Source organism: Pollachius pollachius, assembly GCF_949987615.1.
Source record: "Pollachius pollachius genome assembly, chromosome: 4".
NCBI classification, from domain to species: domain Eukaryota; kingdom Metazoa; phylum Chordata; class Actinopteri; order Gadiformes; family Gadidae; genus Pollachius; species Pollachius pollachius.
Genome location: NC_136937.1, coordinates 4,967,781 through 4,992,596, shown reverse-complemented (window position 1 = coordinate 4,992,596; position 24,816 = coordinate 4,967,781). Strand labels below are relative to the sequence as shown.

At 46.8% G+C, this 24,816-nt stretch overlaps 2 protein-coding genes across 2 annotated transcripts; one reads left to right on the top strand and one right to left on the bottom strand.

Moving 5' to 3' along the window:
- Window positions 1–664: 664 nt before the first annotated feature.
- sult4a1 (sulfotransferase family 4A, member 1) lies at window positions 665–12,349 on the bottom strand (the record flags this gene model as incomplete). The annotated part of the gene is made up of 7 exons (XM_079735791.1): window positions 665–1,086; window positions 4,562–4,700; window positions 5,867–5,961; window positions 6,667–6,793; window positions 7,311–7,391; window positions 10,113–10,243; window positions 12,178–12,349. The coding sequence occupies 7 exons, from the start codon at window positions 12,347–12,349 to the stop codon at window positions 974–976; spliced, it is 858 nt and encodes a 285-aa protein (XP_079591917.1). The 3' UTR covers window positions 665–973.
- Window positions 12,350–12,972: 623 nt separating this feature from the next.
- On the top strand, window positions 12,973–24,582 carry pnpla3 (patatin-like phospholipase domain containing 3). Its single transcript, XM_079735881.1, has 9 exons — window positions 12,973–13,326; window positions 14,917–15,149; window positions 15,765–15,830; window positions 18,397–18,606; window positions 20,535–20,595; window positions 21,171–21,347; window positions 22,135–22,267; window positions 22,992–23,099; window positions 23,395–24,582. The coding sequence occupies exons 1-9, from the start codon at window positions 13,125–13,127 to the stop codon at window positions 23,627–23,629; spliced, it is 1,425 nt and encodes a 474-aa protein (XP_079592007.1). The 5' UTR covers window positions 12,973–13,124; the 3' UTR covers window positions 23,630–24,582.
- Window positions 24,583–24,816: the final 234 nt, after the last annotated feature.

Genomic DNA, 24,816 nt, shown 5'->3' with positions numbered 1-24,816 from the left:
CCAAACCTGCCCCCTATTGCCCCCCTACAACACCCAAACCTGCCCTCTATTACCCTCCTACAGCACCCCAACCTGCCCTCTATTGCCCCCCTACAACACCCAAACCTGCCCTCTATTGCCCCCCTACAGCACCTCTGATGAGCTCATCATTATTCATGTGTGTCTGCTCTGACACACATCTTCACTCTATCATCCTGAGCCACGGCTGCATATGCCGATTAACTCGATGTATATCCAGATAGTCTACAGACAGAGAGTCTCCGTATGCAACTCAAAATAGGCAGGGGCTGGAGAAGAAAGGCTTCAATCGCTGATTTTTAAATTGGCTGCAGATCAGTTAACACGTCGATGCACACATATTGATGCAGATTAATCTAGAAGTGCACAGTAAGAGTGAGCGTGTGTGTCGTTTTCGTGGCCAGCAAGGGGCGCTAGAGAGAGGCAGGGGGAGAGAGAGCGAGGCAGGGGGAGAGAGAGGCAGGGAGAGAGAGACACAGGAGGGAGAGGAAGGTGGGAGAGAGAGGAATGGGGGAGAGAGAGGCAGGGGGGAGAGGCGGGGGGGAGAGAGACAGGGGACAGAGGGGGGGGGAGAGCGAGGCAGGGGGAGAGAGAGGCAGGGGGAGAGAGAGGCAGAGGGAGAGAGAGAGAGAGGTAGAGGGGGAGGCAGGGGGGGAAAGAGAGAGGCAGGGGAGAGAGGGGGAGAGTGAGGCAGAGGGAGAGAGAGGCAGGGGGGAGAGAGAAGAAAGCGATGGGAGAGGTTGAACAGGAGAAAAGTCTGAGTTGTGATTAACGATCAGGGAGGCGGGTCTAGACCGTCTGACTGACAGACTGACCGACCAATCACTGAGGGTTGTTGAAGGTTGACGACCAAAGAGAGAATGACAGTGGAGGTGATGTTTTGTTGTTGTTGTTGTCGTTGTTGTCGGACTTGATATTTCCTTTCCTATGTTTGGCAGGTCGGCCGGTCGGCCACTCAGAGGCCAAAGTCAAAAGTCAGGTCTGACTTGCCCATCTTCTGCCGGTAGATTCCGTCAAACTTTTCGTTCATGGACACCGTGAACACGTCCTTCCAGAGCCCCACCCGACCTGTCGCCACGGAGACAGAGAGGAGCCGTCACTACACCGTGACATCACATCCTGCTCATGACATCACCGTATGCTAAGTAAAAAAAAAATAATAATACATATCTGAAAAAAAAGGTGAAAATAAACAAATACAAAATAAATAAATAATATAAATATTTTGTATTAATAATTGTATTATTCGTTTTCTCTTGCTTCTTTTTTTATTGTGTTTTATAATTCTGTATATCTATGTATCCAGGGTAGCCACGAGGCGTACCAACTGCACTTGGTGTTAAACATGAATACACCGCCCATGATATACTACTGCTAGAGCCTGCTCAGAGTCAGCTCAGAGTCAGCTTGGAACTCACACAACGGGAGACTGTGGTGTGAGCCTGTTTGTGAGCCTGTCTGTGAGCCTCTACAACAGACTCAAGCTAGGTTTCATGTTGGGACTCACCTGAGACGTGTGCTGTGAGCCACTTTGTGAGCCTGTTTGTGAGCATGTTCTGAGCCTGTTCTGAGCCTCTACAACAGGCCAGAATCAAGCTAGGCTTCCATGCACTAAAAAGAACAAGTTGGGACACAAACATGGGAAAACAAAAGCAAACTGAAAGAATAAGTTAAACAATCAACACTGAAATGATCACTTAAAGTCAAAACTCAAAGTCACCCATAAGACAAATAAACATGAAGTATAAACAGAACAAGGTAAACAAAAAAACCGCAAGGTAATACAAATGTTGGTGTACTTTGACTCCCTGCCACACGGTGGTGCCAACATCACAGACTGTGACGACTGAAACTGATTTTTCGTAGCTGTTCTGCGATTATTAAATTAGTGCAATTTAAGTGCAATTACTGCAACGGGATCTTAACTTCAGACATTATGGTCCTAAATAACTCCTACTAGGCACTACTCGTTAAATCTGTATTCATAGGTATTCTGGCACACTTATATATAGACAGAAAGTTAACAATCATATATATATATATATAATATATATAATATATATATATGCTATTTATTCAGACAAACGAGTGTCTGTGTGTGTGTGCGTGTTTGTGTGCATTTGTGTGTGTGTGTGTGGTTGTGTGTTTGTGTGCGTGTTTGTTTTTGTGGCTGTATGTGTACATAATTTTGTACAACTATTTAAAGAAGTGATTATATGTGAGTATATGTGATTCGTGGTGACCTATATCTCCTGACTGCTCTTTCAGAGTTCAGTTACTCATCGTGACGACGTGTTACAATACATGCTGTTAAGATATGCCAGCGTGTCTATCTTCAAGCACCTCCACCCTCTAAAATCAAACTATACAGTAAACGTGCTCCTGTGTTAAGCAGAACTGGAACAAAACGTCTCTGAACTCTGAGACCTGACTGGGGAATCCTCTGTATTATGTGGTTTAATAATGTTATGTAATGCTCCTTGTGTTTGTCCTTGGTAACATAGTCCCTGTCTTTGTTGTATACAGGGAATGGGTTAACCTAGCAACTGTATGTTCTATGAACATCCCGACTGTACCGACAGCGATATATTGTTGTTTCTCTTTCTTCTGACAAATGTACTTACTTTAAGTAATGCTTTACGCTTTACTGAATGCCCTGAATGTAAATGTCCCTCACTCCCTCAAATATGTTAGAAGACTACGCTGGATGATGTTATAGAATCAGGCCTAATCTCTCTCTCTCTCTCTCTCTCTCTCTCTCTCTCTCTCTCTCTGTACATGTAGGTAGATGAAGGAAATTGGTTTAATCTTGGACAGAAACATGGATTTGTTTGTGGATTTCTCAGTTCATTCACTGGATTGTATACAGAAAAAGGCAGGGCCTGAAAATAATTTCTTTGTAGTGATGCAGAGTGTATTAGTTTAGTTTAACGTGCTGCCGTTTGGACACGACTCAATGGGAAAGTTTGTACAGAAATGTAGCAACGATTTGGTTATAAATAACTACTGATAAATCTAGATCCAGGATCTCCTGGGAGTTAACAAAGTGTAATGAATACTGAATGTGAAGATGTTGAAAAAGGGACATTATCGTTTTCAGGCTAAAATTGAGGTCTGAGGTCGACAATGAGTTAATCTGAAGCACAGCCTGCCAGTCAGCCTGTACTCTGATCCCAGACACTTCTGACATGGGGTTGTACATTATGTACATTGTGTACATTGTGTTTATGACTACATGTGTAGCAGCGCACCTGACAAGGCTGAGGACATCATGTCCCCCTCTCAGTTCCATCGACCCCTCTGCTGCTGTTTCTACATATACTGCACATTTCTCTCTCTCTCTCTCTCTCTCTCTCTCTCTCTCTCTCTCTCTCTCTCTCTCTCTCTCTCTCTCTCTCTCTCTCTCTCTCTCTAAAAATGCACATGACACATGTATCTAGATGAGGGGGAAGATGAAGGATATTTGCTTCCACTTGGACAGAAACGTGGATTGCTTAGTGGATTTGGAGCTGTGTTTAGATCATCACAGCGTACTCTGCTCTCAGTACAGAATAAGGCGTGCTTCAAAACAATTAAATAATTCAAAGTATGTTTCTTTGTAGGGATATAGAGAGTATTTTAGATTAACGTGCTGGCGTTGGGACACTACTCAATGGGACGGTTTGTAGAGAAATGTAGCAACGATTTGGTGATAAATAACTACTGATAAATCTAGACCCAAGATCTTCTGGGAGTTAACACAGTGTAATGAATACTGAATGGTAATATGCTAAAAGTTGGGACATTATCGTTTTCAGGCTAAGATGGAGGTCTGAGGTCATAGGAGCAATGTGTTCATCTAAAGCACAGAGTCACCTAGTCAGCCTGTACTCTGATCCAAGTCACTTCTGACTGGGTTCAAACATGGGTTTGTTCTTTACATTATGTACAATATGTACATTGTGTTTATGACTAGATATGTAGCAGCACACCTGATTAGGCTTAGGACATCATGTCCCCCTCTCAGTTCCATCAACCCCTCTGCTGCTGTTCTACATATACTGCACAGTATATGTAGAAACACAGAGAGTGCAGAGATTTATGAATCCTAAAAATGCACAGGAAACATGTACCTAGATCAGGGGTAGATGATCTCTCTCTCTCTCTCTGTCTCTCTCTCCCTCCCTCTCTCTCTCTCTCTCTCTCCCTCCCCAGTCTCTCTCTCTCTCTCTCTCTCTCTCTCTCTCTCTCTCCCTCCCTCTCTCTCTCTCTCTCTCTCCCTCCCCAGTCTTTCTCTCTCTCTCTCTCTCTCTCTCTCTCTCTCCCTTTCCCTCTCTGTCTCTCTCCCCCCTCCCTCCCTCTCTCTCTCCCTCCCTCCCTCTCTCTCCCTCCCTCTCTCTCTCTCTCTCTCTCTCTCTCTCTCCCTCCCCAGTCTCTCTCTCTCTCTCTCTCTCTCCCTTTCCCTCTCTGTCTCTCTCCCCCGTCTCTCTCTCTCTCTCTCTCTCTGTCTCTCTCTCTCTCTCTCTCTCTCTCTCTCTCTCTCTCTCTCCCCCGTCTCTCTCACCCCTGCAGACGGTGAGGGCCTCGGAGGTGGAGCACTGCTCGATCAGCTGGTTGCAGCTCTCCACCAGCCCCTCCAGCTGGGCCTTATCACACGCCACGCCCAGGAAACCAGCCAGCTGCTCCACCAGGGAGCCCGGGTCCTGAAGAGAGGGGGGGGAGAGGATGAGAGACAGAGAGATAGGAGGGGAGAGGAGAGAGGAGGAGAGGAGAGAGGAGGAGAGAGAGGAGGTGATAGGAGGGGAGGAGAGGAGAGAGAGGAGGACAGGGGAGGGGAGGGGAGGAGAGGAGGGGAGAGGAGGGAGGAGAGAGGGGGAAGTGGAGAGGGGATGAAAGGAGGGGAGATGGGAGTAAAGGAGAGGAGAGGGGGGGAGGGAGGAGAGAGCAGAGAAGAGGAGGGAAGGAGGAGTGGAGGTGACAAGGAGAAGGGTGACAGAGTTAATGGGGAGAAAACTTCAGCGGAGGTGAGTGCTGTGTGTGTGTGTGCACATTGTGTTGACTACCTTAGACCTTCACCATTGCAACGCAATTCATCTTGAAGATAAGCAGAGCCCCAGCTCATTCTGTTTCTACAAAATATTGAAAGTAATGGATTCCTCCTCATGAGCCCCGCCAAAGGTCAACACTGCCGTCGAGTCCAACGCAGACATGCCCTTCCTCTGAAGACAGGACCGGCTGATAAAGCACTAACATTATAAACCTTTGGTATAAAGCTAAACAATGTATTGATCCATAACCCCCACGACCCCCATCTCCCCCCCCACAATACACACACGCCCTTATTTTGAAAGAGCTCCGGGAGAACAAGACTCTGATTCATCAGGACACGTTGCATGACATAAAGGATGTGGCATGATATAAAGGGGTGTGGCATGATATAAAGGGGTGTGGCATGACATAAAGGGGTGTGGCATGACATAAAGGGGTGTGGCATGAAATAAAGGGGTGTGGTATGATATAAAGGGGTGTGGCATGATATAAAGGGGTGTGGCATGATATAAAGGGTGTGGCATGATATAAAGGAGTGAAGCGTGACATAAAGTGGTTTGGCGTGACGTAATGGGGTGTGGCATCAGGAGGTCAGTAAACTGCAGGTTGGCATGTAATTAGAGTTTACGATTGCATGATTGCTTCAGTTACTGAAACTCCACCTGGTATCAGAAATATAGAAGGGCCGAAAGGGTGTTGTTCAGGATTTCCTGATGGGCACCGTGAATTATGGATCACGGTAGTTCCCGTCTCCCTTCCTGTGTCGTCGTTTAAAAAGCTGAACGCTGACTAGACACACGAGACAGGAGGTCAGCCTTACCTTGTACATGTCCTCGTACTTTAAAAACAGCACGTTGGAATCCATGCGATGCTCCCAGAACTCCTGTACGTGGTCGAACCAGGAGCCATATCCCACTGTGAGGCAGGGAAACATTGGGTTACTTGGTGTGTCTCTGTGGGTTACTTTGTTCTTACTCCTTTGGGATGTGATTGAGCGACTCCAGGCCTTACGTCTCTCTGTGGAAGAGCGGGGTATCAGAACCATGGGGTGTGTGAGAGTTTGAGGCTTCTTTCTATGCGGTTGTTCTCTATCGTCTATGCTAGATTCTGTCCAAAAATTCAGAATCGGGTATCGGGTATCGGCGAGTACACAAGTCTACGCGCCGATCCGATACCGATACTAGCTCATTTACTACACAGGCAAAGAACATCACAAACACATTCAGTGTTATGCCTTGTTTGTTTACGGTTGGATGTGGAAAGAAAGAACCCTTCAATAATATCAAGTTCTATTAGTATTAATAATGCTTGATGCTGTACCGGTAAATACTCAGTATCGGCCGATACTCAAGTTCAGGAATCGGAATCGGTATCGGGAAGGAAAAAATGGTATCGGAACGTCTCTAGTCTTTGCCAGCATTTATTAAAGGATGGGGACCCAACACGGGAGATGACATACATCCACTGCATACATTCTACTCTACTCTCTTCCATTTCCTCCTATTTTATTCTACAGCTCGTGTTGTGTGTCTCCACTTAAGACACACATTGCCACACCAAATTTTCATTCCTCTAAATAATAACAATCATTAAACCAGCGACAAAAAACACAGAACTCACGCTTGTCGTTCATGAATCGTCTGCAGAACTCCTGGAAGGTTCCACGGTAGCTCATAGTGCGGAGGGAGCGGTGGAACTGGTAGTAGGACACCACCAGGTCCTTGGGGTTTCGGGCCATGTAGATGACCTGCACAGGAAACACACGCCCGTCAGCCGCAGCCTACTTCCTGTCTCCTGAACCGTCTTTCACATTAAGAGCTCTTCGCTAAGGATGTTGTTGGTCAGAATGTCTCTGCTACTGTCTTTCACATTAAGAGCTCTTCGTTAAGGATGTTCTTTGTCAGAATATCTCTGCTACCGTCTTTCACATTAAGAGCTCTTCGTTAAGGATGTTCTTTGTCAGAATATCTCTGCTACCGTCTTTCACATTAAGAGCTCTTCGTTAAGGATGTTCTTTGTCAGAATATCTCTGCTACCGTCTTTCACATTAAGAGCTCTTTGTTAAGGATGTTCTTTGTGAGAATGTCTCTGCTACCGTCTTTCACATTAAGAGCACTTCATTAAGGATGTTGTTGGTCAGAATGTCTCTGCTCAGGATGGTAACACAGAATACAGCATAGGAACATGAAAACACTATGATGACACTATGTATACAGGAAGTTGGTCCAGGACTTCCTGTTTTTTTTGGGGGGGGGGGTTGGTACCTTGGCCTCCCCACTGTGCATGGCCGCCGGCAGGAAGCGATAAGGCAGGTGGCTCTTGATCAGACGAGGGGACGTCAGCTCCTGGACACACACACACAAATTCGCAAGCGCACACACACACACGCACATACACGCACACGCACGCACGCACGCACACACACGCATGCACACGCACACACATATACACACACGCACACACACATAATCTATCAATCAAAAGTCCTTTGACTGTATATCACCATCAGTGGTGTATGAATTCTTTCATACAGCTTGTGACTAGGTTACTGTGCCGCTTCATGTAAGCCAGATTTCACAAGAGTTACTAGCTACTACCGCTAGTTACTTGCCAGTTAGCAATAGTTAGTAGCCTGTTAGACTAATCAATAGCCAGTTAGGCAATAGTTACTAGCCTGTTAGACCAGTCAATAGCCAGTTAGGCTAGAGCTACCAGTCTGTTAGACTAGTTACTAGCCTGTTAGTTTAGAGTGACATACTCAGCCAGGCTAGTAGCTATATACTCAGCCAGGCTAGTAGTAACATACTCAGCTAGGCTAGTAGTAACACACTCAGCTAGGCTAGTAATATCACACTCAGCTAGGCTAGTAGTAACATACTCAGCTAGGCTAGTGGTAACATACTCAGCCATGCTAGTAGTTACAAACTCAGCTAGGCTAGTAGTAACATACACAGCCAGGCTAGTAGTTACATACTCAGCCAGGCTAGTAGTTACATACTCAGCTAGGCTAGTAGTTACATACTCAGCCAGGCTAGTAGTTACAAACTCAGCTAGGCTAGAGGTTCCACTCTAAGCAAAGGTTCACCTCTCAGTCGGCCTTCTGCATGATGTCATCCCTAATCTCACTCCCAGCTGGAATAAGGGTGTAAGGTTCTTTGGTTTAAAGGTTACACACGTGTTGTGGATTTGTGTTTCAGTTTGTGTGGTGGCATATCAGCCACTGGTCTGTTTACGAGAGAGCAACAGCTGAAAGCTGAGTCCAGGACCACGCCCCTAACCTGACTTACCGGAGCCGCCCTATTGGTCGGTGAGTCCAGGATCTCTGGGAACCATGACGACTCAATGGAAGCCATTCTAAATGCAACCTGGACGGGAAAAGGGATTGCATTGAGTTGTCACTGTTTCCAATGAACATTCTACCCGCCCAACTAACCAATCTTGCCGCTGGGTGAACGCAGCCTTTATCCCACACCCAGTCGGGGGGTTGCTGGTTGAATCCCGGTCACTTCTTTCAATGGGAGAACGCTTCATAGAGAGCATTCATGGTGGATTGATTGCCGGTTTCAGTTGGAGGGAAGCGTGATATATATAATTGAATAACACGCCACAGGATTGGCTGACGTTATTAAAAGTCCCTTTGTTCCCTTTGCAAACATAAATTTGCGCCGCCTCATAAAGTCTTCACAACAACAAGCTTTCAGCAGAAACCTTTCTGTACCAAAGTTGAGCCATTGATGGGATAGGTTGCAGAGTACGATGGGAGATAAGAGGTTTCCTAAATACATCGCTATGATGCAGAACTCTTATCTGTTACAGCAGTGTGACGTTCCCCCTTCAAGCTGACCTTTTGGGGAATAATACCGCTTATGACACTTATAAACCAGCCCTGTCTCAGAATCACTGCATGTCCCGCTCTCTCCATTTTTCATAGAGAGTAATCTGTTATTTAGTAGAGAGAACATTAACACATTAAACACTTAGATCCAGTACACATCTCGGCTCTGCAGGCCATAAGCTACCTAAAACAGTCTGTTCTAAAACAGTTTAATCGACCTGAAACCGTTTGTTTAATCGACCTAAAACAGTTTGTTTAATCGACCTAAAAACATTTGTTTAATCTACCTAAAACAGTTTGTTTAATCTACCTAAAACAGTTTGTTTAATTGACCCCTAAAACAGTATGTTTAATCTACCTAAAACAGTTTGTTTAATCTACCTAAAACAGTTTGTTTAATCTACCTAAAACAGTATGTTTAATCTACCTAAAACAGTTTGTTTAATCTACCTAAAACAGTTTGTTTAATCTACCTAAAACAGTATGTTTAATCTACCTAAAACAGTTTGTTTAAACTACCTAAAACAGTTTGTTTAATCTACCTAAAACAGTATGTTTAATCTACCTAAAACAGTTTGTTTAATCTACCAAAAACAGTTTGTTTAAACTACCTAAAACAGTTTGTTTAATCTACCTAAAACAGTTAGTTTAATCTACCTAAAACAGCTTGTTTAAACTACCTAAAACAGTTTGTTTAAACTACCTAAAACAGTTTGTTTAATCTACCTAAAACAGTTTGTTTAATCTACCTAAAACAGCTTGTTTAAACTACCTAAAACAGTTTGTTTAATCTACCTAAAACAGTTTGTTTAATCTACCTAAAACAGTTTGTTTAAACTACCTAAAACAGTTAGTTTAAACTACCTAAAACAGTTAGTTTAAACTACCTAAAACAGTTTGTTTAAACTACCTAAAACAGTGTGTTTAAACTACCCTCACCCATACTGCTCCTGAGGAGCTGGCTGTCACCCTGCGTGGTTGACTCCGTCATCAGTGTGTAAACGTGTGTGTGAACTGTCGCTTTGGATAAAAGTGTCTGCTAAACGCCCTGAATGTAAATGTCAACCACTTAACGTTTCATAACAGGTAATAGTCCCAGGCTAAGCCCCCCCTGGCCCTGTGAGTACCTGTATGTTGTCCAACCCCCCCCCCCCCCCCCCCGGCTTCCTGTATGGTGTCCAACCCCCCCCATAGGTACCTGTATGATGTCCAACCCCCCCCCCATAGGTACCTGTATGATGTCCAGCCCGGGCTGGGGGTACTCCAGAACAGGCAGCTGCTCGTCAATGTTCATGAGGCCGATCTCGTCCGGGTCCGCCCCCTGGCTCACCAGGTACACCACCTCCTGCAGCAGGCTGGTACCTGAGGGGGCAGACAGCCAATCAGAGGGCTCCCAGGGCATCCATCGACCTATCAGCAACATGTTTGGTCTACAAGGCGGGTGTTCAGCGAGAGGGGTCGGGGCTTGTGTAATCGTACAACAGCTGCGGTCGCTGTGGGCTCTTTGAGATGGACATGGGATAATTTAGCTTTGCCCGGCCATGCCAATGTCCTCCCTGTTGATGCCTGGAAGATAAGGCTCCAAGTACGAGAGGGAACTCCCGTCAAGTCACAGGGTACCCTAAGGATGGTTATAACCTTTAAAGAAATTACTGTTACTATCAAGTCATTCGGCAGACCCGTTATTGCAAGGTGATGACAAAAAAGAATACACTTAACATGTTGAGTGTATTATCATCAAGGAGCAAGAAGGTTTTCAAGTGTGTGTGTGTGTGTGTGTGCATGTGTGTGTGTGTGTGTGGGGGGGGGGTGTGTTTGTGTGCGTGTGTGCCTGCGTGCCTATGTGTGTGTGTGTGTGTGTGTGTGTGTGTGAGCACATTGACTTCTTTGTAGGTTTACAAAACAAACGTTCAGTATATAGAGCGAAGAAGTTCATGGAAAAGGATTTCCTCAAAATAGGGGAGCCGTCAGAAGCCACGCTGTGTTTCTTCAGAGGAGCGGGTTTACAAATGGAAGATGAATGTTCTTTCATGGGATAATAAGATCAGATCCATATGTGGATCTGAACTATCATGTGTTACCAAGGCCTCAATGGCTGCTTGTGTTTGGGTTTGTGGTACTCTACGTACTATAAAGATACTTCAAGCTGGGAGGGTTTGTAGTGAAAACTTTCTAATATAACTATGATACTTGCTGTGAAGGTTTGGATCAAAATGTCATTTACATTTTTTTATGTAAATCGTTGGATCTATCGTTCATAATTAGAGAACTAATTCTACTTTGCTCATGCAAAAACTCTTACAATAAAGTTAGGTCACCTTTAAGGTCTGTGGTGACAGGGAGGGAAAATCTCTTCTCAAAACTGGATTTATTCATTCTATTATTTTCAAGGAAGGGTTTATCTGCATATAGAATACTATATACTTATAGTATAATAATTGGCCAAACAATGTAATTAATTCTGTTTTTGTGGGTCGGCCCTGATTAGAAGGCCTTTGTCACTTCCTCTGGTCAACACCAGATGGAGACAATTCTCATTCCTTTAAATGAGTCAACCAAATAAAGTAAAATGGCTCCAACACTATCGATTATATATATATATATATATATGTCTATCTGTTATTGAAATTACATAATTTATCATATGAAATGACAGCTGATTAGGAGATTAAAACAATGTATATGCATGGTGAAATAAAAGGCGTATAGACGGTTATTCTGACACAATATGAGAACCGGGCTAAGTTAGCGAGTGAGTGAGTGAGTTAGTCAGTTAGTCAGTTGGTTAGTTAGTTGGTGTTCATCATGTTGTTCAGTGTCTCCCACGGACCAGGGGCCCAGAGGAGCAGGGACCAGGGGCCATAGTCCCCCTCAGACCAGGAGCCCCCCATAACACCTGGTTCATCTCTTCACTCCTCCAGGGGAGAAGATAAGGCAGGAGACAGAGGGCTCCTCTCCCCCACCCCGTCACCCCACGTCACCGGTCACCCCCACCCAGCACCTTGATCTGCGTGGGACAGCAGCGGTGCTGGGGTGTCGTTGTGTGACGTCCACGGTCTGTCTGGCTGGGCTAACGATGATCATAATAATCTTTGAATCTTTGTGTTGTGCCAGGGCCGAGTGACGGTGGACACATGTCACATGCACTGTTAGATAACTGGAATGCTCCTATATGCTGTTGTTTGGAGGACTGTGGCTGGTGGACTTATATTATATATTATATTAGATGCTTAGCATGTGACCGCTATTATAAGCATCTGATTTGTAGCATCTCAGCGTGCAGGCTGCGTATTTACCGGATTTGGGATAGGTGACGATCCATATGTCGCTACTTCTGAGCGAGAAGTTGGCGATGTCGTCCATCTTGCCCCTGCAGAAGGGTGGCAGCCGCACTCCATCAAACTCGAAGTATTTGCTTTCGAACTCGATCGGCGTGCTCGGCGTCTCCGCCTCGCTCTCGGCCATCATAGCCCAAGACCAGACCAAAACCAAAACAACGCAGGTTTGGGGGAAATCTAATCCGGGAAGTAAAAAAAAAAAGAAAAGGCAGTATTAACGTGCATCCGCCTCTCGCCCAGGGATGTTTGGCACTGTGTGAACGCAGAGGGATCCTGCGAATGACTTGACCTTCAGCCAATCATGCGGGAGAGAAGTGATGTAATGGGGCTCCGCGCGCGCACACGCAGCATCAGCACCACTCTCTCCTTCACCGGAGCAGGATGTGTTCGCAGGTCTCCACACGGAGAATGGGATGTGCAATGGTGTCACTCAAAGGGAATAGCGTCACGGGTCGTTTTAAATTACATGGAAATTATAATTCGTTAGATTTGTGAAATATAATTTCGACAGGCTTCTCAGGTGGGCGTGTATGTTGTGATATGACACTCACGTGTCCTCGTGTTATTGAGGAATCAAGGAAGCCTTCAGTGGGCGTGTTCTTGGTTGTGTGGGCGTGGTTCACTCCGTGTAACCCAGCCCCCGTGTGCTGATTGGCTGTCTTCTGAAAGTGGGCGCGGCCTCCCTGCCTGTGTTTCAGTATTTGTCAGTCGGGAACGTCCTGTTCTCTACATTTAATGGAAGTTACAGAGTGCTGATCTGCACTAGATTCCGCAGGCTGACTTTAAGTTCGCTTTTCTAGTGAAACGAACAAAAAAAAACTCACGGAAACCCTCGGAACCTTCCGCTAACACTGCGAGAGTTGAGTCCGGTACCGGGACGTCCCCGCAGCGCCACCGGCCGGGCCATGCCTCGCAGTCTGATGTTCGACCTGTCCGAGGGATGGAATCTGTCCTTCGCCGGCTGCGGCTTTCTGGGGATCTACCACATCGGCGTGGCCAGCTGTCTGCTAGAGAAGGCCCCTCACCTGGTCCAGGGAGCCTCCAACATCTACGGGGCCTCGGCGGGGGCTCTCACCGCCGCGGTGCTCGCCAGCCAGGCCTCCCTCAGTAAGATCCGCGTCTTGTGTTTCCTCACACTGCCGAGCCGGCTGTTAGTGTGCAACAGATCGCTCTGGTCTTCCGTCAGTTCCGTGTGCACGTTTTATTCATTAGCGTGTCGTTGCGCATTGGGAATTGTGTTCATATCCAAGTTATAAGTCGAGGGAATCTGATGTTGTATCGCATGTCAGCTTTATTTAGATTGGAAACAATCATGAGTTACTAGAATGAAGTCGGGTCAACTAGTTACTATGCGATACAGCTGTCACTCAGCCCCACTTGTTCATGGTCTCTAGTGCCGAGGAGAGATCTTTCACTTTCTGCCTCTGGTGTGTAGTATCGACTTACGGTCCGCCCGCCTACCGGCTGACGGCTGACAAGTCTTGTGATCCCCAGCAGAGAGGCCGACCTATGGACGGCCTCTCTGCGGAGGATCGGACGATCAGAATATATCGATTTAGTAATGAAGTCAATCAGGGTTATCTGTGAGGAGCGTGTAGTTCTTAAAGTTGACATTGTCAAAGCAGCTGAAAAATTAGGCCAAGATATGAAAATGAATTGGGTCAAAATATAAAAAGTTGAATATTGAATACCAAATATATGATAAGTCTAATATGGAATGCTCAGAGTGTGTAAGAAGTCCAGTATAAATATCTCCTTAAAACAGATAAAGTAAAGATACACACATTCCCTCACTCACCCTCACGCTGTCTCTTCCTCTGTGTGTGTGTGTGTGTGTGTGTGTGTCTCTTTCTAGCTATATATTTGTTTTTCTTTTCTTGTCTCACACTTAGCTTCATCCAACAGTCACATTATCACATAAAATCCTGTCACTTACTTTAATCCTTTTATTGAGAAGCATCACATTGGATTTAAGTATTAAAGTCCATCGCTCATAACACAAATAACAGAAAACCCTACTAGAAACGTAACGCATGAAAACAAACGAAATAAGCAGACATAAAAAACGACTGTAAATGGACTGCATTTATGCCACACTTTTCTAACCAGTGGCCACTCAAAGTGCTGTACAACATTGCCTAACATTCACCCATTCATGCACACATTCACACACCGACGGCGGTGTCAGCCACGCAAGGCGACAGCCAGCGCGTCGCGAGCAGTCAGGGTGAGGCGTCTCGCTCAGGGACACCTCGGCACTCAGCTAGGAGGAGCGGGGGATCTAACTAGCAACCCTCCGGTTACCAACGTGCTCTACCTCCTGAACAAAATGCCAGATACCGCCCCTAAGTAGATACTTTATTCATTCCCCTTAGGGAAATTCAGGTCTCCAGTAGCTCACGAAGTCAAAGGACAACAATACATTAAATTAGGCCTATATGTTCTTGTAAACAGTATTCCTTAGTTTTTACCTTGACAAGGGCGGAATGGAATAACGAATACCAGTCTGTTTACAGGAACATTTAAGTGAATATTTCGAGTTAGACTAAATGAACCTTTTCAAGTTAGACAACAATGCAATTGACAAACGACATTTGTATTGGGAGGTCGGACGACCAAAGCTCGACCTCCTGAGCCACATGCCGCCCAACTGTCTATAACCCTGTCGTGATAACACCTCCACTCCCCTTCCTGCAGTCAAATGCTGTGAGGACGTGATCAGCGTGGCCAAGGAGGCCCGCAAGAGGAACCTGGGACCCCTGCACCCCTCCTTCAACCTGGTGAAGGTGCTGAAGGCGGGCCTTGAGCGGGACCTCCCGGACGACGCCCACCTGCGGGTGGCGGGCCGCCTCAGCGTCTCCCTGACCCGCGTGGCCGACGGCGAGAACGTCCTGGTGTCAGACTTCAACTCCAAGGAGGAGCTTATCCAGGTGGGTCACATGGGAGGTTAGAGGTTAACAACGGGTACTGCAGGCATGGGGACCTCTGATTGGCTTTCCCGCCCCCTAGTGTCCTCCCTTAGTGAACTGAATTAGATTAGATTTGTTTACTCAGTATCAATCTGTTCCATTTTGTATAACTATTTAATAAGAGTGAAGATATACTGTATATTTCAAACCTGGGGGGGTAGGCGAGTGTGTGTGTTTGTGTCAGGACGTGTGTCCTTTGGTTTTGTTCTCTGTTTATGTGTATACCTGAAAATAACTGACACTCTACTGGTGAAAAACTTGTTGAGTCCTCTCTGACAGGGTGAAATGGTTGTCTGTCTGTCTTTGTGTCTGTTTGGCTGGCTGCCTGTTCTCCCTGTCTGCCTGCCTTTCTGTGTGTCTGTCTGTGTGTCTGTCTGTCTGTGTGTCTGTCTGTCTGTCTGTCTGTCTGTCTGTCTGTCTGCCTGCCTGCCTGTCCTCTCAGTGTCTGTCTGCCTGTCCTCTCTGACTCTGTCAGGCTGTATGTCTCTGTCTGTCTGTCTGTCTCTCTGTCTGTCTGTCTGTCTCTCTGTCTGTCTGTGTCTTCTTGTCTTACACCGGTTCCTCTGTTCCTTGCAGGCGTTGGTGTGCAGCTGTTTCATCCCCATCTACTGCGGCCTCATCCCCCCCTTCTTCAGAGGAGTGGTACGTCCCTCTTTCTCTTTTCTCATCCCCCCCTTCTTCAGAGGAGTGGTACGTCCCTCTTTCTCTTATCTCATCCCCCCCTTCTTCAGAGAAGTGGTACTTCTCTCTTCTCTTATCTCATCCCCCCTTCTTCAGAGGAGTGGTATGTCCCTCTTTCTCTTATCTCGTCCCCCCTCAACAGAGGAGTGGTATGTCCCTCTTTCTTCTCTCCCTCCCCCCTACTTCAGAGGGGTGGTATATCCCGCTCTGCTGGTCAGGGCGTGGTCACTGGAGGTGTGATTGTACACACTACTAAAGTCAGGGTGGGCGTCGCCTAACCACGCCTACCCATAGATCGGCAACGCTGTCCAAAGAGCCTTACTGTTCTGAGGTCTGTTGTGTTCTCAAAGTGCCGGGCTAAACAGGCCCCGCCCTAGCAGGTGAACACACCTTCACTTCAGTGTTTATCCTGCGCTATCGGCTGCTCCTGGACTTTGGCGCCGATCGGGGTGGGGACAGCGAGTGCTAATGAGAGTAATTACTCTGCTGTGTGACTGTGTGTGTGTGTGTGTGTGTGTGTGTGTGTGTGTGTGTGTGTGTGTGTGTGTGTGTGTGTGTGTGTGTGTGTGTGTGTGTGTGTGTGTGTGTGTGTGTGTGTGTGTGTGTGTCTGTCTGTGTACACAAGACTCTCTGTCTCTGTGTATGCCCGGCCCTTCCACTAGCCGGTATTAAACCTAATCCCGGATTTCCTGTGTCGGATTAATAAAGTCCCGACTCATCTGTAAACATCTGTCGAGACCGCCGGACAGAACCTACTGCACACAGGGGGGCGGAGCTAGAAGAGACCCAGGCAGAGGGGCGGAGCTAGAAGAGACCCACGCAGGGGGGCGGAGCTAGAAGAGACCCAGGCAGAGGGGCGGAGCTAGAAGAGACCCACGCAGGGGGCGGAGCTTGAAGAGACCCAGGCAGAGAGGCGGAGCTAGAAGAGACGTCTGAAGTGACCCAATCAGAGGGGCGGAGCTAGAAGAGACGTCCGAAGGGACCCAATCAGAGGGTGGGAGTTATAGGAGACCAAGGCAGTGGGGCGGAGCTAGAAGAGACCCAGGCAGAGGGGCGGAGCTACAAGAGACCCACACAAAGGGGCGGAACTTGAAAAGACATCTGAAGGGACCCAATCAAAGGGGTCCAAAACCATCTCCCTGGTGGAGCCCAGAAGAGCGGGCGTTTGCACCGTCACTCCGGGTGTAGGATCTTGTGTTTACTCCATCACTCACGTGGAGCTCAGAGGATTACTCCGTCTTGATGGGCATATCGGCAGATAGAGGTTCCAGCTAGGGATGGGCGATATGGCCTAAAATCCATATTGCGATATACATTGCATCATCTTGCGATAACGATATACATCACGATATAAAATCATAAATGAACCGTTTCAGAACAGGTTACATAGACTCTAAGGAAAGCCAAACTGCTAAATGTATTTTAAAAAAAGAGAAATATAGCATGTCATTTCGAGAACATTTATTGTGAAACACTGTAATCATTCAACATAATGTTGCAGATAAAAAAAAATAGTATTGGGTTTCTTTCCTCAAGTGCAAACCATTCTAAAAGGCACTACACTTAGTTTAAGTCCTTGGTTCTTAAATGCCACCCAAGATGCAGAGAACAGGAAAAACTGGTGACACTGGCAATTAGGGATGGGCATGATTAATTGATGATCGATCATTGATTGTTAAGATTTTTGTCGATTACGTGATATTTTTTATCGATCAAAAGGAGGTTGACCCAGCCGGGGAGGTGGTCTCGGAGACGTTGCTCAACATGGAGCAACGAGGAGACAGAACGTCTATTGGATATTTGGGTCCGATATCCAAAAGACATTCCGTCTCCTCTTTGCTCCATGTTGGGCCACCACCCGACGGTCCGACAAAAGAAAGTAAAAAGTATGCTGGAAAACATAACTTAAAAATGCGATGCATTTAACACATTCCGAGTCAGGATGAGGGAGAAGGAGTTGGATCGCTCCGCAGATCAATGTTTATCACGCTGGATATCCATGATTGTTTACTTTCACCGGTGCTCACACAGACAGAGGTTGTTTGTGTGTGAAACAGGATGCTGCACACGCTGTCTCTCCCAGCCTTCTGGGAACTGGGTGCAGAATGTAGGCCAGCTCATCCTCTCTGACGTCAGACTGATGGTCCGAGGTTTGGTTTTCGGTTTGGTTTTCCCAGAGGACAGAACGTGTCCCTGAGTTAATAATCTGTTTGTTTCAGTAATGTGTAAACAAGCGTTCTGGTGGTTCATCGTTATAATCCCTTTATCTGGCTAGCTATAGCTACCTATTTGTCATAGATATGAAGATGGATAATGTGTGTGTGTGTGTGTGAGTCTGTGTGTGTTTACATACAGACATAGGTATGTACACAAGTGTGCTTTGTATCGTCCGCAAAGAACTCACTAAACTTATTTTAGAATAAATCTTGCCCCCCTTTTTGTCTGTATCTCCTAACTCCCTCCCTCTCTCCCTCTCCTCCCTCTTCCCTCCCTTCCTCCCTCCCTCTCTTCTCCCTCCCTCCCCCAGCGCTACGTGGACGGGGGCATCAGCGACAACCTGCCCCAGTCGGAGCTGAAGAACACCATCAGCATCTCCCCGTTCTCGGGCGAGAGCGATATCTGCCCGCGGGACAAGTCCAGCAGCTTCCACGAGCTGCGCTTCACCAACACCAGCATCCAGATGAACCTGGGCAACGCCTACCGGCTCAGCCGCGCTCTCTTCCCCCCAGAACCCAAGGTAGGCCCGCCCACCTGCCTTAGTCACGCCCTCATCCCCCCTGAACCCAAGATAGAGGAGTGGGCGGGGGGGGGGCGGTCACACCACAGCCCTACCGAGTCTTTGAGATGGATCTTGATACCCTCATCATCAGTCTGTTTCTAGTGGGTCATGCCTGGAGTTTTTTTTCTAGCTATGTCAAGCGGTTCCGGTTGTCCATCACTTTAGAACAGGACTCGGGGCCAAAGTACCGTACAGTGTGATGGAGGGCCCGCTGGCTCCGTCAAAGGCACGCCCCCAAAGGGATTAGCATGCGGACATCAGAGGACAGAGGGCCCTTGTTGGAGCTCTGCTTCCTTCATCATAGCACTGTGAGATGTTATGTGATCAGATCCCTGGTTCTAGACGTTATATGATCGGATCCCTGTGGTTCTAGATGTAGAACTTTATATGATCAGATCCCTGTGGTTCTAGATGTAGAACTTTATATGATCGGATCCCTGTGGTTCTAGATGTAGAACGTTATACAGTATGATCAGATCCTTGTGGTTCTAGATGTAGAACTTCATATGATCAGATCCCTGTGGTTCTAGATGTGGAACTTCATATGATCAGATCCCTGTGGTTCTAGATGTTGAACTTTATATGATCAGATCCCTGTGGTTCTAGATGTGGAACTTTATATGATCAGATCCCTGTGGTTCTAGATGTAGAACTTTATATGATAAGATCCCTGTGGTTCTAGATGTGGAACTTTATATGATCAGATCCCTGTGGTTCTAGATGTAGAACTTTATATGATCAGATCCCTGTGGTTCTAGATGTAGAACATGTTATGTGATCAGATCCCTGGTTCTAGATGTACAACTTGTTATAGGATCAGATCCCTGTGGTTCTAGATGCAGAACATGATACTATATGTTCCGATCTGTAGGGTTGTGACTTTGACCTTGTATGAAGCTATTATTGGAGCAGGCCACCTTGTGACATGTGACAGATAAAGGCAAATGGAAATTATGCAAACCAGGGCTCCACTCCATAACAAAACACCACTAGAGAAACACACAACTCCACACTACAACATACACAAAACTATAGAAACACTTGTTTATACACTACAACATACACAACAAGGAACAACACACACCTCCCCATTACAACACACACGTAAACATGCCTCTACACTACAACATACACAACACAATAAAAACACATGCCTCTACAATACAATGTACACAACTCAGGCCTCCACACTACAGCCTACATCGTAAACACATTACATCATAATCACACTAAGCTAATCCTGTGTAAAAAACAATTGCAAACACTCGTAAATTCGTGCAATTCAGAGAATACATTGTTTGTGTCTGTGTGTGTGTGTGTATGTGTGTTGACCTATGACCGCCTTAAGAGATAATTCCGGCCAATGGGAAGGCTGTTTAGAATTGGAAAACCACTCGTTTGACACAAGGTTCCTCCTGAACGGGACAAACTGGCTGTGTTGATTAAGAGGAACAATAACAGATAGGAAACGTTTCTCAGAGATCACATCTCTTTAAACATCTCTTTTAAAGTGTTGGATGACTTTTAATATGACCAGGACATAGTTTATCCCTCTTATAGTCGGTCAACATGTCATGATATAATAATAGTTACATTTTCAAAACCTTTTTAATGAAAGACTCGGTGGACTGGGACATAAAATCATACAATTGAGTTTCTTTATTTTATAAATACTCAATGGTCTTATAGTAATAGTAATATTTTTAATGGGAGCCATGCCACTCTTTATATGTTGCATTGTCTGACATTTACGCTGTCTCTGTTACTGTGTGTATCTCTCTGTCTGTCTATCTGTCTGTCTTTCTTTGTTTCTTTATCTGTCTGTGTGTCTGTCTGTCTGTCTGTCTGTCTGTCTGTCTGTCTGTCTGTCTGTTTTGATTGAACAGGTCTTGGCTGAAACGTGTCAGAGTGGGTACCAAGACGCCCTGCGTTTTCTAGAGAACCACAGTGAGCATCCCACCATCACCACAACACCCCCCTTCAGATCAACCACACTATCACGCATCTATTCATAAACACACACACACAGCTCAATGCTGCACGCCGCTACCACCAACCAACCGACTTTAACAATTTGGCTGTTATTTCTAAACAACTTTACTTCAGCACAGTAATGGAACCTTGCACTTGGATTTCCACATCCATATACAACCACCACAAGAATCAATGACATTTCAATCTCATGGGACAGTCAACCCAGGAGTTGTGTTGTTTGTGAGCGCCTCACAGCCAATGATTCACCTTGACACATCTCATCCCCCCCCACGTGGCAGCCCAGGTCGCAGGGTTCGTTGACACTTTTGAACGTCAGAGTTTATTAGCTTCCATTCTGTATTTTAGTGACTCATTAAAAATGACACACACACAGGCACTTTCGCACACACAAACGCACAAACGAACACACACGCACGCACACACACACACACACTCCCCTACCCATTACAGGTTAAATTCTTCCCTTGTGATAACTAAAAGGAATACGAAAAAAATAAATAAGAAAAAGTTGTCGTTTCCCCACACAGACCTGCTCACTGTGGAGCGGCCGAGCGCAGGCCCCGCCCCCTCCGAGACCACGCCCCCCTGCTGCTGTGACAACGCTGAGACCAGGAGTGAGTGGGTGCTGCGCAGGCTCCGCCTCCTTCAGAAGCAGCACTGGTGGTTGGACAAAAAGATGATCCTGCCCACGCCAATCAAGAAAGGTACGGATGTGGGAGGGGCTAGAATATAAATGCTTTTATTATGTTTCATAAACAAAATTTCAGAATGTGACTGTGTGAACGGATTAAGGGGCGGAAGTGGATGTTGAAGTTTATTTGCTGTAGCTCCAATTTGAGATTTGTAAAGAGAGCGAGAGAGAGCAGAAGAGGAACACTATTTTGGAAATAAACAACTCCAAAAAATTATGTTCTGTCCACCGTATCTCCACATCTCCACAAATATTCCAACAGAGCATTTCAGTCACATACAGCTGACGTATGGCTATGGCCTTTCTAACCGATATCAACTCAAATATCAAACCAAATATCTATCTTACCTACAGAACCTTTAAAATGCACTCAACTAACTTATCTCTGCTTTAAATATGAAGCCACTAAGGATACACGGCAGCATATGATGTCACGAGTCAAAAGGTCATAATTTGATGCAGGTTTGGGTTGGTTTTGAGGGGTCTTAAAGCAGGCTGGAGTACAATCTTTCCCTAAGACCCCATGGCTTAAGTCTAGTAGTGATAACCCACTCCATTTGTTTCCGTATTCTGTGAGGCCTCCAGTCCAGTATTATAACCCACTCCGCTCCGTCTTTCAGTGTTCTGTGAGGCCTCCAGTCCAGTATTACAACCCGCTCCGCTCCGTGTGTTTCAGTGTTCTGTGAAGCCTGCTTGTCCAGTCCAGTATTAAAACCTGCTCCGCTCCGTGTGTTTCAGTGTTCTGTGAAGCCTGCCTGTCCAGTCCAGTATTAAAACCTGCTCCGCTCCGTGTGTTTCAGTGTTCTGTGAAGCCTGCCAGTCCAACCCAGGGATCTACGCCCAGGTGTCAGAGATGCTCCCGGTCCGAGTGGCGTCCTTCATGCTGCTTCCCTACACCCTCCCGGTTCACTCTGCCCTGTCCGTTGCCCAGCGGTGAGTCCCTTCACACACTTCAGCAGGATGTACCCACAACGTATTGTATTGAACTCCAGGGCTTATACATCACAATAGCAGCAGTGATAATCAACTAACAAATAACTAACATCCCAATGCTCCATTGCTCCCAAAGCAGCAGCGATCGTTGTGATGTCGTGAGGTAATAATCCTGTTTGCAGATCATCTCTGAGTGTACATATCTGTATGTAGATCATATCTGAGTGTTTGTATCTGTATCAGATCAATCAAATCCATGTTACTGTGAACAGGACAGAACTAGAAAACGTGATCAGGTTCAAAGCTAATGAGTTTCTACGACTCAAAATCTGTACGGGTATGGGGGAAACACTGAGCTGGCATGCCGGGCGCCTGGTGTGTATGTGTGTGTGTGTGTGTGTGTGTGTGTGTGTGTGTGTGGTTGTGTGCATTTGTGCGTGCTTGCTTGCATGTGTGTGTTTGCGTGTGTGCGTGAAACAATTACAATGACGTCACTAGAATACAGAAGGGAATCAAACGTGAACTCTGATGTTCAAACATGTCAACAAACCCTGCGACCTCGTCGGTTACGCGGGTCAGGATCAGAGACCGAGTCTTGGTGAATCATTTGCTCCGCGTCGCTCACAAACACTGAGACCCCTGGGTTGAAATGTGACATGCCTGTGGGTCTGGTTGTGAGTGTGGATCCTCGAGGGTTGACCCTTGACCCCTCCTCGCCATGCAGGTTCGTGGAATGGATCCCTGAGGTTCCCACAGACATGCGCTGGCTCTATGGCGTGGCAGAAGACGTTTACCGCCAGGCCTGGAAAGGGATGCCCGCCACCTCCGTGAGGTACACACACACACACACACACACACACACACACACACACACACACACACACACACACACACACACACACACACACACACACACACACACACACACACACACACAAATTGTATTCCACGCTAAGGAAACTCGGGTTCTTGTCAATATCTGATGCTTTTAAATTGGTACGATGATCAGACGTAAGCTCAATAGAATAACGGAACAAACACGTCCGTCACATCCCTTCATGTGTATCAATGATTGGTTCTAAGCTGACACCTGAAGAGTAACGGAGCGTGTGATTGGTCCCCTGCAGCGCGCCAACTCTGAGGCAGTGTCAGCCCGACGACCTGCCCCCCCCTCTGGACATCGGGGCCCCGCCCCCCGCCCTCTCCACCCAGGACCTCCACAGTACCTACTGGGACGCCCAGAACGACCCCCTGCTCTGCCCCAACGCCCCCGACACCACCCCCGACACCACCTCCGGCACCGCCCCCCAGGAGGTCTGCTTCTTCCTCGGCTCCCAGGAGGTCCCACAGGTTGAACCTTGACCCCTGGGGGGTGGCCCTGTTTGGGCCTCATGTTTCTACTGCCCGTTGACGGGACACTGGTTCGATAGGAAATTTTACTGACATGAATCCGTCTCCCCCGAGCACGCCGAACGCGGCTCTGAACTGCGGAGCGGTTTGAGGACTCACCCCTGCCGTGTCCTCCCCCTGTCCCCCTCGGTCGTGTCTCCCATCACTGCCGCTGCGTGTTGCTGCCATGTTTGTAGCGCCCCCTGCAGGGGGGCTGAGATGCAGCACGTGTGCTGTGTGTGTGTAGTGTGATGCAACGACATGTGTGACCCCCTCCCCGGACCAGCGACGGCCCCACAGAGACCCCCGTCCTCTCGCTAGACCGGCCCTCCCCACAGCACTCTGTTTCCTCACCGTAGAGGTGGCCGTCTCCTTCGCCAAAGTGTAATTATTATAATTGTTGTTTTTTGAGATTGAATCCTTTTTATTGTACAGTGAGTAAGGCAGGAAGGTATGGGAGAGAGAGGGGAGGACATGCAGCAAAGGACCACGGGCAGGAATGGAACCCGGGTCGCTACGATCAGGACTGGGTCTTAATGGTACGTGCTCTACGCGGTGAGCCAGCAACCCCCTGAAAGTGTAATTGTTAAAGTGCAATAAAGTGCTCCGACGCACGCGTACGAGGCGGAGTTGAACTCTGACCCCGAGCGTGTGTCCCTTCTGAGTTCTCTGGATTGAATCACATTTTGTGACGCCTCTCCTGAGTGCCTTAATCTGCCTCCCGTGTGGCGTGGGCCACTTTTATGGTGTTTGTTTGAGGTGTCGTGTTTTTTTTTACGAACGCAGTCCAACGCTGTCTAAATAAATAATAATAATGACACTTGAACTTGAAGCTGGGGATGGCGCTGCCATGGCAGCCGTCCCTATAGCGAAGGTGTGTTGCATCACACGGTTGTTGTGTTGTCGTGGGTGTTGCGTTATCTGAGTGCGTGGAGGTTTTACATCACTATCTTACGGTTTTATTGAACGTAGTCTGGGTTCATTCTGTTTACAAAACAAATACTGAACCAAACCCTTCAAAAACCATGTGTCCTGTGTCTTCTGTGATGTGATGCTCTGTGATACTATGACAGGATGTGCAGCTGTTATATTGTTATTATAGTTCCATAAGACTTAACATCCAGCAGAGAAAGGTACTGCGGTTTAAATAAAGCAACAGC

Bases quoted from the DNA above. Each gene is read 5' to 3' on its own strand.
- pnpla3 (XM_079735881.1), top strand. From the start codon at position 13,125: ATGCCTCGCAGTCTGATGTTCGACCTGTCCGAGGGATGGAATCTGTCC. The intron at 13,327-14,916 runs GTAAGATCCGCG...CCCTTCCTGCAG, and splicing joins CGCCAGCCAGGCCTCCCTCA to TCAAATGCTGTGAGGACGTG. The intron at 15,150-15,764 runs GTGGGTCACATG...TGTTCCTTGCAG, and splicing joins CCAAGGAGGAGCTTATCCAG to GCGTTGGTGTGCAGCTGTTT.